The sequence below is a fragment of the Coenobita brevimanus genome, chromosome 1 (assembly GCF_032717465.1).
Source record: "Coenobita brevimanus isolate Jiangsu-jjx chromosome 1, ASM3271746v2, whole genome shotgun sequence".
Lineage (NCBI taxonomy): Eukaryota > Metazoa > Arthropoda > Malacostraca > Decapoda > Coenobitidae > Coenobita > Coenobita brevimanus.
Window position 1 is genome coordinate 66,992,566 of NC_136954.1, and position 15,773 is coordinate 67,008,338.

Sequence of the window (15,773 nt, forward strand, 5' to 3'; positions counted from 1 at the left end):
GACTCCGCCCAGCAGGACACTACTCCAGCCATCCCCAAGCTGAGCGCACTCCGGGAACATCTAGAGTTCGTCCTAGACTACCTGGAACACCCGGACTGCGACAGGGAGATGGGGCCCTTGGGACTCGTGGAGGAAGTGCGTGCTTCTCCGGCAGCGCATCATCAATCGCCAGAATCGTCGGTCCTTGCGCCAGTCAACGATTGACAGTTTTTTTCAGGCCCGTGACCCCGCTGTGCCAAGCCCTGGTTCCACTCCGTTGCCTCCCCAAGACAGGCCCTCATGCTCCGAGCCACAGCCCAGCACATCAGCTACAGTGGAGTCACCGTCGACGTGAGTTTGCGGCTGTCTTCAGAGTCTTCTGTAGTCGGTACGCCATCACCACTACCCACCGATGCACCCCTTGGACGCCTGCCAGTGATACTCTCGGGCTCTGACAGTGAATAAACAGCAAGAACTTCTCCACTAGACCACACGGGAATTTTGAGTGTTGTGCAGTGAAAAACGGTGTGTTGTGTTAAGGTTTTCAAGTTGGGAGAAAAGACTAAGTAGAAAAGAAATTTAACGTAACTAACCTTCTTTGTTTTGGCTTTGGAAACTTAAAAAAACTTGGGAAAAGTTAATGTGCAACACTTAAATTTAATGGAACATTATTTGGACTAAAGTGAACACTGTGTGAAAAGAACGGACTTCTGTGTGTTAGTGACTAAGTTCAGTGCAAGACTTCAGGAAGAGTGTAGTGCAAGTGCTTCAGGAAATCGTCTTACTGTCAGAGTCCGAGAGGAGGCGGTTATTCATCGAGGTGGCCAGGGACTTGCTGTAAGTAGCCAAAATGTTTCATGTTGCACTATTTTCCATACTATATTTACCAGAATGTTTTCATATTGTATTTTTTCCCATACTATACTTACCAGAAAGTGTCATACTGTACTTCTTTCCATACTAAACTTACTTCATGCATGTGCAGTAGGGAATGTGTTTTTCAGAGTTCGGTTAGGTTCGGTTAGGTTAGGTTCGGTTAGAGTCCATAAGTACCAGAATGTTTATTAATGTATGAACATACTTCTAAACCCACATTTTATGTGTCTATTGCATTTATTTCAGTCATTTATGTGCCTTATTGGTGTGATTTGGGTGTTAAATAGGTGCTATGCATGTCCGGAGGGAGTTGTATAGGTGTTTCTCTGTGTTAGGGTCCGTAAGTACAAGTCCATAAGCTGGGGCCCAATATCCGGACAAAACCAATATCCGAACCTACCGATGGCTCTATTGATCCGGATATTGGAGTGATTACTGTATTTCCAAGTTTGATGAATAAAATAATGAATATATTTAACAAAATAGACTTACCATGTGCATTCTGCACTACTGCAAAACACTGCAATCATGCGTACAGTATTACATCTATAGGGTGTGCATAAGAGATTGTTTCAAATGGAAAATACTTGTGCGCCTCTGGATACAAGTGGTATTGTATATAATGCAATGATATAGCCTATGTATAAGAGCATACTGTATATCAGATATTCAAGGAAAATCGGTAACCGGGAAGGTAAATTCCCTAAACTTCCAAGTTAACTAGGAATGTACTGTACACACACACACACACACATATATATATATATATATATATATATATATATATATATATATATATATTGTATATATATATATATATATATATATATATATATATATATATATATATTGTATATATATATATATATATATATATATATATATATATATATATATATATATATATATATATATATTTACAATTTGCAAGTTTCATGGATGTTGTCCATAAATGAGCTACTATGAATCAATGGCAGCCACTGTAATGCCTATATGCATAACTAAGGCAACATATTTATTGACACAAAATATAATTTTATAACTAGCTGACCATACTGTACTGTAATTCAAGACCCATGGCTGATTTGATCTTCCTATTAAAAATCTATCTATCTATTGCCAGACACCCCAAAACCATAAAGGGTGGCCACAAACAAATCACCTCCAAGTCATCCTGTCCAATGCCACTTCACTGCCTTGCTCCAGCTCACACACCCCTCTCTCATTACTGTAAATACCACACAGCTAATCACAAACTGGTTTACAAAAGGGTTTTCTGAGATTACAGATGAAGTGGTATCGCAGATCATATTCAGATAGCATAAAACAAAACAAAAAATGCAAAAGTTATAACAGTGCAGCAAGATAAGAAATGACAGCTTCTTACTGATATATAAGTACTGTATAGCATTAACTTCCAATACTGCAATATTAATACTCTACTGTACTACTTGCATTAGAATTTACTTAGAATTTCAGAGAACCTATATGCCATTTCACTCTGGAAAAAATAAGTAAATAAATAAATAAATGAATAAATAAATAAATATATAATTAGATGGTGATGATAATAATGATAAATAAATAAATAAATATAAAAATTAAAAAAACGATAAAGCTCTCTTCAGCTTACCGGGCATCTATACAGCCTATGTCGAGAAAGCTCTATTGGGCGACGAAAACTCTCTTTGCACTCTAAACACTGGAAAGGCTTGTGAGGGCTGTGGTGCTCTCGAAAGTGGGACTGAAGGGAACTCTGTAGCTTGTATGATGATTCACAGAAGAGGCACGCAAAGGGTTTTTCAGTGGCGGAGAATTCGGTGGAGGTTGTGTTCTGGAGTTTGATGCCCATGCGGTACCTAGGGTATGGATGGGGTGTTAAATTACCATAGTTTGTCTGCCTTAATCCCTTCATTATGACAATGTCTTATGTATGTATTTTATTCTTGCTATATATCATTACAACTGTATTCGGCACAGAGGAAAATTTACAAACTGGAGATGTCAGATGTACTTTTCTGCAGTACTTTACAACCAAAGATCCTTCCTAGGTTGACTAAAATAATCTGCAGCAGGTTTGATTAAAATGAAAAAAATCTCACTTATTTGAAAGAAATTATCCCTTCCATCCAAAGAAATATTTTTCATTTTCATCAATCTGCCACTAGATGATCTGATTCATTTTAGGATGGACCTCTAGACAGTAAATGGTCCAGAGATGCCAGTATCTAACCTCTCCAGTTCAAAACTCTCTCCTATCTACTTATCTAACTCTAGCCAGACGCCATAATCCCATAAGGGGTGGCCATTTGTCTTTGAGTGAGTTGTTTTATGGGGAGGGGCACTAATCCTTCGCCAACCCGCTTGTTGACACATAAGGAACAGGTATGAGTTGGTTATATACTGTAGTTACCTCCCAGCAATAGAAATAGTTTCTTGGCTTAGAGAAAACCATTAGGCTTGTCACTCAATGTAAAGCCACCTGAAGAGGAAAGAAGAGTAATAAAGAGTGACTGGAAAGTTGGAAGAAATAGGAAGAGAAGAAAGCAGACAGAAAAAGAATGATAAAGGTGAAGGAAGAAGTAGGCAGCACTACATCAAGTGAGTGGATGATGGTGAGAAATAGGGAGACAAGAGGGCAGCCGCAGAAAAAGAATGATAAAGGTGATGGAAGAAGCTGGCAGCACTACATCACGACTCACGTGAGTGGATGATGGTTGCTACCACCTACCACCATCAGTAAAATGGTCTCATGGTGGCAATAACAAAACAAAAACTAAAATTTAGAAATTGCTGAAGCAATATTCAAAGAACTTCACAGTCCAGATGAAAAAACTTTTATCACTGTAGACCTAATATTATGGGACTTTTGGTATGACCAAAATTTTTAATGACTTTTGACCTGTGACCTTGAGATCAAGGTCAAGGTCATTCATAATATTAAATCCTGTTCACTCATGATCCACTACATTTCCACTGAGCTGGGTCAATATTGGCCAAATACTTTCAGATTTTGTACTTCCAGGCATGAGGTGGCCATTTTGATTTTCCTCAGTATCACAAAAAGTATTATTTTGGTGGATTTCAATATCAAGGTGTACTAGTACATGTTCATGACTACATACTGGAACATTTGCATAACAATCAATCTGGTAGTTTTTGCTGCACAGGAGCAACAATTATATATATATATATATATATATATATATATATATTGCCAGACGCCATGTATCCCAAACGGAGTGGTCAAGGGCTTAGAGTTAATTGTTTTACAGGTATATATATATATATATATATATATTTTCATTCATTTATTGCCAGACGCCAGGTATCCCAAACAGGGTGGTCAAGGGCTTAGAGTTAACTGTTTTACAGGGAGAGGCACTAATCCTCCACCAACCCCACTTGACACATAGGGATGCCAACAGCATCTGGTGTTCCCAGGCGGTCACCCATCCAAGTACTAACCAGACCCAACGTATATATATATATAAAACTCTGAGGTTGTCATTATTGTACCCTGGCAACATACCCGTCAACTGTGCTTCCGATTTCATGTATAATATGTTAAGCTTGTGGTTCGTGTATAATATGTTCGTGTATAATAATATTCGTGTATGCTTGTATAAAAATATCAAATCGTGTATAATATGATACGAAATTGGACGCACTGTTGACAGGTAGGTTGCCTGGGTACGATAATGACAACCTCAGAATTGTGCGCTGCGACTATAGTGAAGTGCTAGAACCAGGAAAAAAATTTGTTGTCAAAAGAAGCCTGCAACCAAGATATATAACTTCTGAAAATTTCAAATCTCTATCTCGAACGGTCTTGGGATGCCAGCCGTCTTGATCTTCACCCCCCCAAAGAAAAAGAAATAATGTCTACACTATCAATAAGAACTCCACAGAATGTGGAATTCTCAACTACATCACAAGAGTGAAAGGAATAACGATGGATATTTTCAGCATTATTGCAGCTAATTTCCAGAAGCTCAATTGCACAGTAAGACAATACTACTGTTCTACATCCTACTACCCCCATATCCAAGTGTTATCTTTTTGTTATACAGTAGGCTCGCACAGTGCGCGTCACCGCAGTGCGCGATTCGCCTTGTGAACGAGTGACCAAAACTCATAACCAAAAACCCTTTAATGCGCGAGTTTACCGCACAGAACGCGAGGCAGAGGCAAGGAGTGGCTCAAAAATGCCATTTTCTGCTAGTGCGCAACCACCCCTCACACAGCGTGTCACGTGTCGTCATATTGATGCGCAGAAATTCCCGGGCATTCTACTGCACAGCTTGGGGTACAAGGGAGCGGTCATGCCATAACAGTCCTGGCTCGTGCACTGTGCGGATCTGCTCTCTACAGCTAACCTGTCGTGTGCAACGTGTGGTGTTTTTTGTGCTGCCTGTACTTCGCTGCACCATGGCTCCAACCCCAAGAGCTAAGAAACTTCTGATGCACGCCACCAAGTTAAAGATCATTAAGATGAAGGAGGAGGGTCAAGGAAACACGGCTATCGGGAGAACCCTGGGACTGGCTGAATCTACAGTGAGAACTGTGTGGAAGAATCGTGAAGCCATAAAGGCTGTAGTGAAGACGTACGGTGCCTCTGACCTAGACGGCCGTTCGCGGGTGGGAAATCGTGCTATGATACTAATGGAGCGCTATCTTGCCACCTTCATAATGCGGAAAGAAAAGGAAGGTGTTCCACTCAATGGAAGATTTATTCAGAACCAAGCCCAGCTCTTTTACAAGGCTGCATCTCGAAGGTTAAAAGTGGAAAAACCGTTCAGGGCATCGGTTGGATGGCTGGACCGTTTTCTTAAGCGCAAGGAACTCCGTTACGTGAAAGTGTCTGGTGAACGTGCCTCTGCCGATGAGCTGGCCGCGAGAGACTATCCTGCAATATTTAAAGCGATTATTGAAGAGGGACAGTACACCAAGGACCAGATCTACAACATCGATGAAACGTCCTTATATTACAAGACCATGCCAAAATCAACTTACATTGCAAAAAGACAGAAACAAGCCCCTGGTCGCAAGCTCCAGAAATGTAAGATGACGGTAATGTTCGCTGTAAACCTGTCTGGGAGCCACAAGATGAGGCCAGTTGTTGTACACACAGCTTCACATCCAAGGTGCTACATAAACCTCACGAACATGGATGCAAGTGGCGTGTATTGGTACAAGTCCGTAAATGGTTGGATGACCGGGAACATTATGGCAGACTGGTTAACGAGGCGGTGTGTCCCTGATGCGAGAGCCAAGTGTCGGGAACTGGGCATTCCATTTAAGATGCTCCTTGTGCTTGATAACGCACCAAGTCATCCTCCATACCTGGAAGATCTTCACAAGGATTGTCGTGTCGTGTTTCTGCCGCCCTGCACAATGTCACTAGTGCAGCCACTGGATCAAGAACTAATCGCCACAGTGAAGCATTTCTACCATAAGTAAGTGTACGACTACCTACGCAGGAAGACTGACACACAAGAGGAGCTTCATGCCCTACAAGAAGATCACGACGAAGACCTTGATGAGACATCTGCTCCCGTTCCATCTCCACCAGCACCTGTAACCCGACCTACCACAGATGCCATGACTGTTGAGGCATTTTGGCATAACTTTACGGTGAAGGACGCAGTTGAATTTCTCCTTCAAGCCTGGCACCAGATTACACCTCCAATGGTGAACCATGCGTGGCGAATGCTTGTGCCTCACCTATGCATTACCCAGGAGACGGTCATTCAACCACTGGCTGATGCTGAGGCAGCAACATTGACAGCAGCACAAGCTGTACCAGGTTTCGAGGACGTTACATTGGCGGACATACAAGAAGTGCACACTGCTACTGAGGAACAGCCTCCCGAGGAAGTGTTGCAACAGATAGACGAGGCTGACGCAGAGCCCGACGCCAGACAGAGTCAAGTTGAGCAGCCTAACGTGATGGAAGGCAGGACTGAGCTGTGTATGTCATACATTAGCAAGATCCTTGCTGCCGTGGATAAGCTCAAGGAAGAGGTGAAGGAACAGGAAGCGAGCAACCTAAGAACGGAGAAACTTCTGGTTGGTATTGACAAACTCTTCCGTTTCTACACAGACAGGCACAGGGAAAAAATAAACAGGAGAAGACAGACGCTCATAACAAGCTACACACAGCGGGCTCAAGTTGGTGAAATTGCGGAACCATTGACATCGTCTGCTCCTGTTCCTGCTGAGGATGAAGAGGATGCAATGTCAGAAGTGTCAGCATTGGACTTTGAAGGGTTTATGGCTGAAGTGAGTGACTTTGATGCTCCTGGGGAAGGTGATCAAGAGGAGTCTGCGAAGGGAAGTGTTGGTGCGGTGGGAGGTGCGGTGGGGAGTCCGGCGCTGTAAATGTTGCCACGCCTCGGAACCCCTGTTATTTAATGTCATCAGGCCTGTTGTCTACTGTTGTTAAGGTGACTACCCATATTTTTGTTATTGTAGCTATAGCTTTAGTACAATGTCTGAAACATATGACCTTTATTATGTCTCTAAAGGCCAAAAAATGTCCAGGTATGATGCGGTACCGCCCATATGTAATTACTGTATTCCCATAAGATTATGTATTCCTAGTACGTGAATTCCCAGTGTGCGAGCTCGTGCACTGCCCAATCTCTCGCGCACTGTGTGAGCCCACTGTACTTCATCATACATTATGGAGAAATGGTAATTTTAGGGCAACTTAAGGTAGACAGAGTATAGTGGTCCTATTTTCATTGGTTTGGGATTCTTTCACAGACTCTTTCCTTAGTGCTTTATTTTGTATACCTTTCTATTCTCTTATATGTTACATCCATCCATCATCCAATCCTACCTTGGCCCACAAGGGATGAGCATAGGAGCCCAGGGCTAGCCATGTTGGTCCAGACATTTAAGATGAGAGTGACCAGCCTCACTCATCCCTGAGTGGCATTACATGAGCAATAACCCCAACCATCCCTTGGATATAAACCTTCACCAGCTCAATCCAACTGGAGAATTGCAATTACCCACTAAACCACCAGGTACCATAATTTAGATATATGGTTACCACCCAGCATGGTAAATGATTTCCTGGTGTACAGGAAACCATTTGGCTTGTCACTCAGAGTAAAGTCACCCATATGCAGAAGAAGAGGAAAGATGAATGAAAGAATAACAGAAGAGGGAGTGTAAAGTCACCTGCAGGCAGAAGGTCAAAGAAAGAATGAAGTAAAGAAAGAAGGGGAAGGAAGGAAACTTATTCATTTATTTATTTTGTTACAATACTGACACAGATTGCATAACCTATACACATTCTTATATCTCTTCATAAGCAATTTATCTTGCACTGTACACATGACTGTTCTCTTCTATGCTTACTCGTGTCTTTCTAATAAAGACATTCATTGCACAAATAACATACAAAAATACTAATTTGCAATATACGGAATTTAACTGGTAAGGAGGTGGTCACAGAAAGCCTCCTAAGCCAATAAGAATACATGTCCTAGGCCTTCTGGTTTAGGCAGCATTCTCTTCTGCTCAGAAATGTTTCAATCAATTTACTGTTACTGTCCTGAGATGATGAAATTCATCTTATGGAAGACATCTCAGTGTGAAGGGGATAATGAAGATGTATCTAGCCTTTCTTGTTCAAAAAGTCTCTTCAAAGCTGAATAAGGCTGTCTTCGGATGGCGAGAATAAATTAAAATGCCATCAGAGCGAATGAGTTAAAGTCTGGGATAGACAAAATGGTACAGTACTTTAAATTAAACTTTAAGTGAGGCATGCTTCTGGCTGGTGACTGTTAGTACAGGGGCAGGAAAAATATCCACTTCAGACTTCAAAACATCTGTTAAGTAACAATTCATCATAGTCACCATCATTTTCCCCCCCCCCCCATCTTCAGATGGGGTGAGGTTGGGTCCAGAGAGAAAGGAAACAGGAAACATGACAGAATGAGACCTAATTGACAGCATGTTCAGTAAAATGGGACACACATTCATTCATGTACCACTGAAGCCCAAGAATCCAGACTCAACTCTTACAGACTTTACCATCTTGAGGTGGAGGGATGGAGTTGAGAGGTATATGAGGGAGGGGGGGGTGAGCTGGGGGGAGGGCAGTCAAATGGTGGGTGACAGAGTGACTTGGAGGCGTTTTGTCTGCGGCCACCCTTTGCGGGATTAGGGCGTTGGGCTATAGATAGATAGATAGATAGACTTTTTTTTTCTTTCTTTTTAAATACTGTAGATGCACTTTGCATTACCTAACAGGCAGTGTCAATCTAACACCTATCAAGTTGCCAAAGGCATACCAAACCCCTGCCATGTAGTACTCAGGGTAAATTCATTCAACTAACTCAATCCCCTATCAGTTCCCTAGCCTCATTAACTTCCATACCTCGTGTTCCTACACACTCACTTGTCATATCTATCCACCTTCTTCTTGGTTTACCATTCCTCCTCCTACCCTCAAACTCACTAACATATACTGTACTATACCCATTTCACTACCTAATTTAAATTTCTCTCCATATGAACATACCATTTAAGCAGAATGTCTTCAGTGCCACTGTCAACAGGCTCACCTTAATCCACAACTTTCATGAATCCCATAATTTTCATTCTACACTCCATACACAATTCTCAATAATACCACTTTCACTTCTCTTACTCCTGACTTTCATTCTCATACCATACAGTCTCACACTTACACATTAATGTGGGACCTAAAACACAACATACAAATCTCTTGAAGCAATCTGACTAAAGAGCTCAACTACTTCACTCCAATGACACACGATATAAATACTGTATATAATCTACTACTGTACTGCTACCATCAAACACTTTTATTCAGCCTTGGAGAGACTTTTCAAAGCAAAGAGTTAGATATGGTCTTCATTACCCTCTTCATTACCAGAAGCTTGTCTAAGTTTAATACAGTAAAATCACTTGGAGATAGCATGGAACAAAATAAATTATGTCACCTGAATGAACAGGTTACTGACAAAAACAAATGTCAAGAAAATGGACTTATAATACGAATTTACTAAATTCTGATCCAGTGTTACAAAAATCAAACTACAGTAATTTTATCAAGACAAAGCTACTCACCTGGTCTCTGCAGTACCTAGACCATTGTCATAAACCAACACAGGCATGTGGTACACCCGAACATGCATCTTCAGTGCTAGTGGAGACTCACACCGAATCTGGCAGTACATACAAAGGTAAACCTGTGCCCCATCTTCTTCTCTTATCACCCCTACTTTAAGTCTCTCATCAGGTGAGAAGAAGGCTGGGTCAGTGTCAAAGACGATGTTTGGTGTTGGCTGTGGGGGCTTGCTTCGGGGAGGCTGTGGCTGTTGTGGGGTGTTATTCCCCACATCATCAACATCAATGTCAGGCTCGACTTCCATGATCATCACTCCCTGATGCTGTTTTGAGGAAATTTGTGATATAATTATAAATACTGCATATACATGTACATGGAAATGTAACATATGGTAAAGGTTAATTTATTTTCATTTTCCATATGAAGAGACTTTTACTTGATGACTTAAATAGGGAGGAAAGGAAGAAAATGATATTTAAGGTGGCAAATCAGATGAAGAGGGAGAAGGGATATCAGATGTGAGCAGTGTGTGAAGAATGATGAAGGAATGGTAGTGGTGAACAGTGGGGATATTAACCCCTACGATACACAATTCGATCAACCAAACTGGCGTGAAAATCTGCATATGGAACCGATTTTTCGACTTTTGCAGAAGTTAAAAATGTTATGCCCAAGTTTCAGAGCCTGAATTTACACACCTTATGCCAAAACCACTGCATTTTAGACCAACTGGTTCATAAGCTATAGCCCATCAATGCTGAAAAAAGTTACCCTTCCAGGCGGCGCAGCTCCTGTTCTCTATGCGCTCCCACCCCATTCCTCCCTCATTCCTCCCCTCCCTCCTTCCTCCCTATTCAGCACTTAGTTCTGATTGGTTGGAAGGGATATACGCCACAATCGGGGCAGAGCATATTTTCCCCCGTTTTTCCCTGAGCCCCTCAATCAATCACATTTGGTATCTTGCATAATCCTGAAAAAGGATCGATTGATCCTGTCAGCACTTTAGGGGTTAACGCTTTGGCCCGCCCAGTGCGCTCAGTCCGCGCCACCCCAGAATCAGCAGGACATTGCCAGGCCAAGGGTAGTTACTTGCACTCTATATTATTCAATTTGGTCTTAAACTGTTCACAATTGATTTTTCTACATGGATATACGCATATAACGTTGAGGAGAATGTAAGCATTGCCACAATATTATAAGAGAAAGTACAGTGACATATAAAAAAACATAGGCAGCTAACATAAATGTTTTATCCATCATGGAAAAGATTTACAGTGAATATAATGGCAATAAGACATTGAAAATGATGAAAAATCCACAGAAAACTGCAGGTAAATAGACATGGTGGTAAGCAGGGTCTGACCACGAACAGAGATGGGAAGTTACTGACGTTTTCTACGGCGTGGGTGGCTGTGTGGCAGCCTGGAGCAGTCACATGACTCACAGAGAATATGGGAAAACACTGGTGCTCATTTTAAACCATATCCCATGAAAATTGAATAATAAATGGATTTTTGGCAAATATTTTACTTCAATGATGAGAATATCGTCATAAGTAGGCCTACTAGAGTTTTTTGGATGACAAGAATATCGTCATCGGCATGCCAAAGTGCTAAAGACGCCTGGAGAGAGCACTTCAACTGGATGTTGACTGACAAGTTTGACTGGAACAGGGAAGGTTTGGAGCCTGCAGATCAAGCGTTTGGCCCTTGGCCTTTGATTGACGCTGCTACTGTGAGCAGGGCAACAGGCAGGTGGAGAAGGCAGCAGGTGTGTCTCGGTTGGCTGCTGAAATGTTGAAAGCCTCAGGAGATATAGGAGCAGGGTTATTCACTGATTTGATTAATACGATTATATATGAGTGTGTTGTCCCAGTAAGTAAGAAGAAAGTGGATGAAGAGTTTGGGAGGAATCTGAGTGTGACATGGAGGGAGAGTAAGAAATTGTTTTGGAAGGAGGTAAAGAAAGTAAGGCAGTGTGAAAGGGGAAATAGTAGGGGAGTGAAAGATAGGAATAACAGATTGTTGGTGGAGATGAGAGAGAAATTGAGGAGATGGAAGAAGCAGTTTGAGGATTTGTTGAATGCAGAGAGTGACAGCAGTGCGAGTATAAGTGGTTGCGGAATGGCTCGGAGAAGGAAAGATGAGAGGAGGGAGAAAGAGATCAGCAGGACGGAAGTAGTGGAAGCAATGAAGAAGATCAAGTTGGGGAATGCCCCAGGAATTGATGAAGTGTGTGGTGAAATGCTGAGGTATGGAGGTGAGATTGTTGTGGAATGGATATGGAAGTTGTGTAGATTGAATTGGGAAGAGGGAAGGGTTCCAGAGGACTGGAAATCAGGTATTATTGTTCCGTTATATAAAGGAAAAGGGGAGAGAGAAGTATGTGGTAACCACAGGGGTATTTGCCTTCTTAGTGTGACTGGTAAAATATATGGTAGAATACTCATTGATAGGGTTAGGCATATGACAGAGGAGCTAGTTGGAGATCACATATTTGTTCTAAGATGTTTAGTGGAGAAGTATCTAGAGAAGGGAAAGAAAGTGTATGCTGCCTTCATGGACTTGGAGAAAGCTTATGACAGAATAGATAGGCAAGGTATGTGGAAGGTATTGAGAATATATGGAGTGGGTGGGAAATTGTTGAATGCTGTGAGGAGTGTGTACGAAGGAGCTAGGGCTACGGTGCGAGTGGATGGTGGGCTGAGTGAATTTTTTTATCTCAATGTGGGACTGAAACAGGGTTGTGTGATGTCTCCATGGCTTCTTAATATATACATGGATGGGGTTGTAAAGGAGGTGCAGGGTAGGGCAGTGGATGTGGGGGTGGCTCTAATGAATGAGGGTGAGATTTGGAAGATTCCGGTGTTGCTGTTTGCTGATGATACAGTATTGCTGAGTGAAGATGAATGGGAGTTGCAAGGTTTGGTGAATGAATCTGGGACAGTGTGTAGGAGGAGGAAGCTGAAAGTTAATGTAAACAAAAGTAAAGTTATGGTGTTTGAGAGGAATGAAGTCACAGAATGTACAGTGAGGTTGGATGGTGAGGATATGGAGAGTGTGAGTGCATTCAAGTACAGTAGGCTCGCCCAGTGCGCGTCATCACAGTGCGCAAATCGCATTGTGCGCGAGTGACCAAAAATCATAACGAAAAACCTTGAATGCGCGAGTTTACCCACAAAACACGAGGTAGAGACAAGAAGTGGCTTAGAAACGCCATTTTCCATCAGTACGCGACCCCCCCCCCACACACAACGCGCCAATAGTGACCTAGTGGCTCATGGGGAAGGTGCTCAAGAGGAATCTACAATAAGATATCACCAATAACAGCTTCAATAATAACGTTTTCGGTAATAACAGTAAGTTAGAATAGATACCTAGTTTCTATAATGATGATGTTTATTTCATGAATACCAAGTTGTTATACTGCCAATACGTCCATAACAAGATGAGGAATGAAACAAACAAGCAAGAAGAGATGAAGGAAATTGCCGAAAATGTGAGCAGTAGCGAGGAGGAGAGGGAGGATCCTCCCCTCACCACCTCCCCTGACTCGCCCACTGCCGTCATCCACTGCCCCACCTGACTCACCAGCCGCCTCCCTCTCCACCTTCACAGCCCCACCTGACTCACCTGCTTCACCTGGCATATCTGCAACCCCCACCATAATGACTGTTGCTGCATTCTGGAAGAAATGTAACATTCAACAGGCCGTAAATTTCTTCGTCAAAGCCTGGAATAATACAACATTGGCAACCGTTAAACAAGCATGGTGCGGCCAGGGTGGTGGCGGGGACACTGTAAGTGCGTTGCCGCGCCTCAGAACCTCTGTTGTTTAAGTCCATCAGGCCTGTTGTCTACAGTTGTTAAGGTGACTGCCCATATTTTTGCTATTGCAGCTATATCTGTAGTACAATGTCTGAAAAATTTGATCTTTTTTATGTCTCTAAGGGCCAAAAAATGTCCAGGCATTAGGGGGTACCGCCCATATGTAATTTTTTCCCATAAGATTATGTATTCCCAGTACGCGAATTCCCAGTGCGCGAGGTCGTGGACTGCCCAATCTCTCGCCACTGTGCGAGCCTACTGTACTTGGGTAGCGTGATGAGTAAGGATGGAACTTTGAGGGATGAAGTGCGTGAAAGGGTACAGCAGGGAAGGAAGGTTGTTGGTTCACTGAAAGCAGTGATGAGAAATAGGGAAGTGAGTAAGGAAGTTAAGAAGTCACTGCATGATAGTATTGTGATCCCTAGCCTGACATATGGAAATGAGGTGTGGACCTTGCAAGAGGGGAACAAGTCCAGAGTGAGAGCAGTGGAAATGAGTTACTTGAGAGGAGCGCGTGAAGTGACACGGAGGGACAGGTTGACGAATGAAGAAGTGAAAGAATGTTGTGGGATGGATGTGGATGTGGTTGAGAAGATTAGGAGAAATACACTGAGGTGGTTTGGACATGTGGAGAGAATGGAGAATGAAAGACTGACTAAGAGGGTGTATGTAGGTGAGGTGGAGGTAGGGTGAGGGAGGAGTAGACCGAGGATGAGGTGGAGGGATGGAGTTGAGAGGTATATGAGGGAGGGGGGGGTGAGTTGGGGGGAGGGTAGTCAAATGGTGGGTGACAGAGCGACATGAAGGCATTTTGTCTGCGGCCACCCTTTGCGGGATTAGGGCGTCGGGCTATAGATAGATAGATAGATAGATAGATAGTGTTGTCCCAGATGATTGGCTGAAGAGTATAACTGTAAATGTGTACAAGGGGAAGGATGATGCCCTGGAAAGAGGAAATTATAGAGGCCTAAAGCTTTTGGACCAGATAATGAAGGTGATGGAAAAAGTTCTAGAAGGTATGATAATGGAGAGTTTCTAGAAGGTATGATTAAAGAAAGAGTGAATACTAATAAGATGCAGTTTGGGTTTATGCCCAGCAAAGGGACCATTGATGCCATATTCATTCTTCAACTGCTTCAGGAAAAATATATAGGAAAGAAAAGGGAACTGAACTTTGTTTTTGTTGATTTGGAGAAGGCCTCTGACAGGGTCTCTAGAGAGATGGTGAAGTGGGCAATGAGAAGCTTGGGACTGAGGAGTGGTTGGTCAGCGTGGTTACGGCCATGTATATTCACCCAGGTAAGGGTGAATGGAGTTTTTAATTATGAGTTTTCTGTGAATGTTGGTGTGCGTCAGAGGTCAGTCTTGAGCCCTTTGTAATAATAGCAATAGTTGTTCCCTAAGCAGTCTGGCTGAAAAGCTCCGAGTCCCTAAGGAAGGCCATGACCGATACCGGGCTTTCACACAGAGCTCTCAAAGAGTGTATGCCCTTTGTTGTTTATTATGGTACCTGACGCCCTCTCATGTGATTTCAGAAATGGACTCCTGTGGGAGATGCTGTATGCTGATGATTTTGTGTTGACTGCAGAGAATGAAAGGGAAGTGGAGAAAAGATTTAGAAAATCGGGAGATGGTAAGAGGCACAAGGGCTTAAGAGTAAATGCAGATAAAACAAAAGTGATGGCATGTAGGGCTGGGGGTAGTACTGTCAAAGAAGAGGGAAAGTGGTCATGTGCGATTTGCCACAAGCGTGTGGGGAGTAATTTCATCTTGTGCAGTATCTGTAATAAGTGGGTGCATAAGAGATGTCGTGGTATTAGAGGTATGCTGCAAGATGATGCTGATTTCATGTGTGCAATATGTTGGGGAGAACAAGTGGAGATTGCCAGGCATGGAAGGATTGAGTCTCTTGAGCGTGTGGAAGAGTTTCATTATCTGGGAGACATGTTAAGAGCTAAGGGCGGGGCTGGAGAGAG

The 15,773-nt window shown here is 42.6% G+C and overlaps 1 protein-coding gene across 2 annotated transcripts in view; it reads right to left on the reverse strand.

Moving 5' to 3' along the window:
* Positions 1-15,773, reverse strand: part of LOC145407901 (uncharacterized) — a 50,122-nt gene that overhangs the window by 4,548 nt on the left and 29,801 nt on the right. For both annotated transcript variants that reach the window (XM_080278826.1, XM_080278771.1), the window contains 2 exons: positions 9,970-10,292; positions 2,489-2,714 (listed from right to left, as the gene is read on the reverse strand). In XM_080278826.1, the coding sequence (XP_080134952.1) occupies positions 2,489-2,714; positions 9,970-10,292 (549 nt within the window). The remainder of the gene's footprint in view (positions 1-2,488; positions 2,715-9,969; positions 10,293-15,773) is intronic.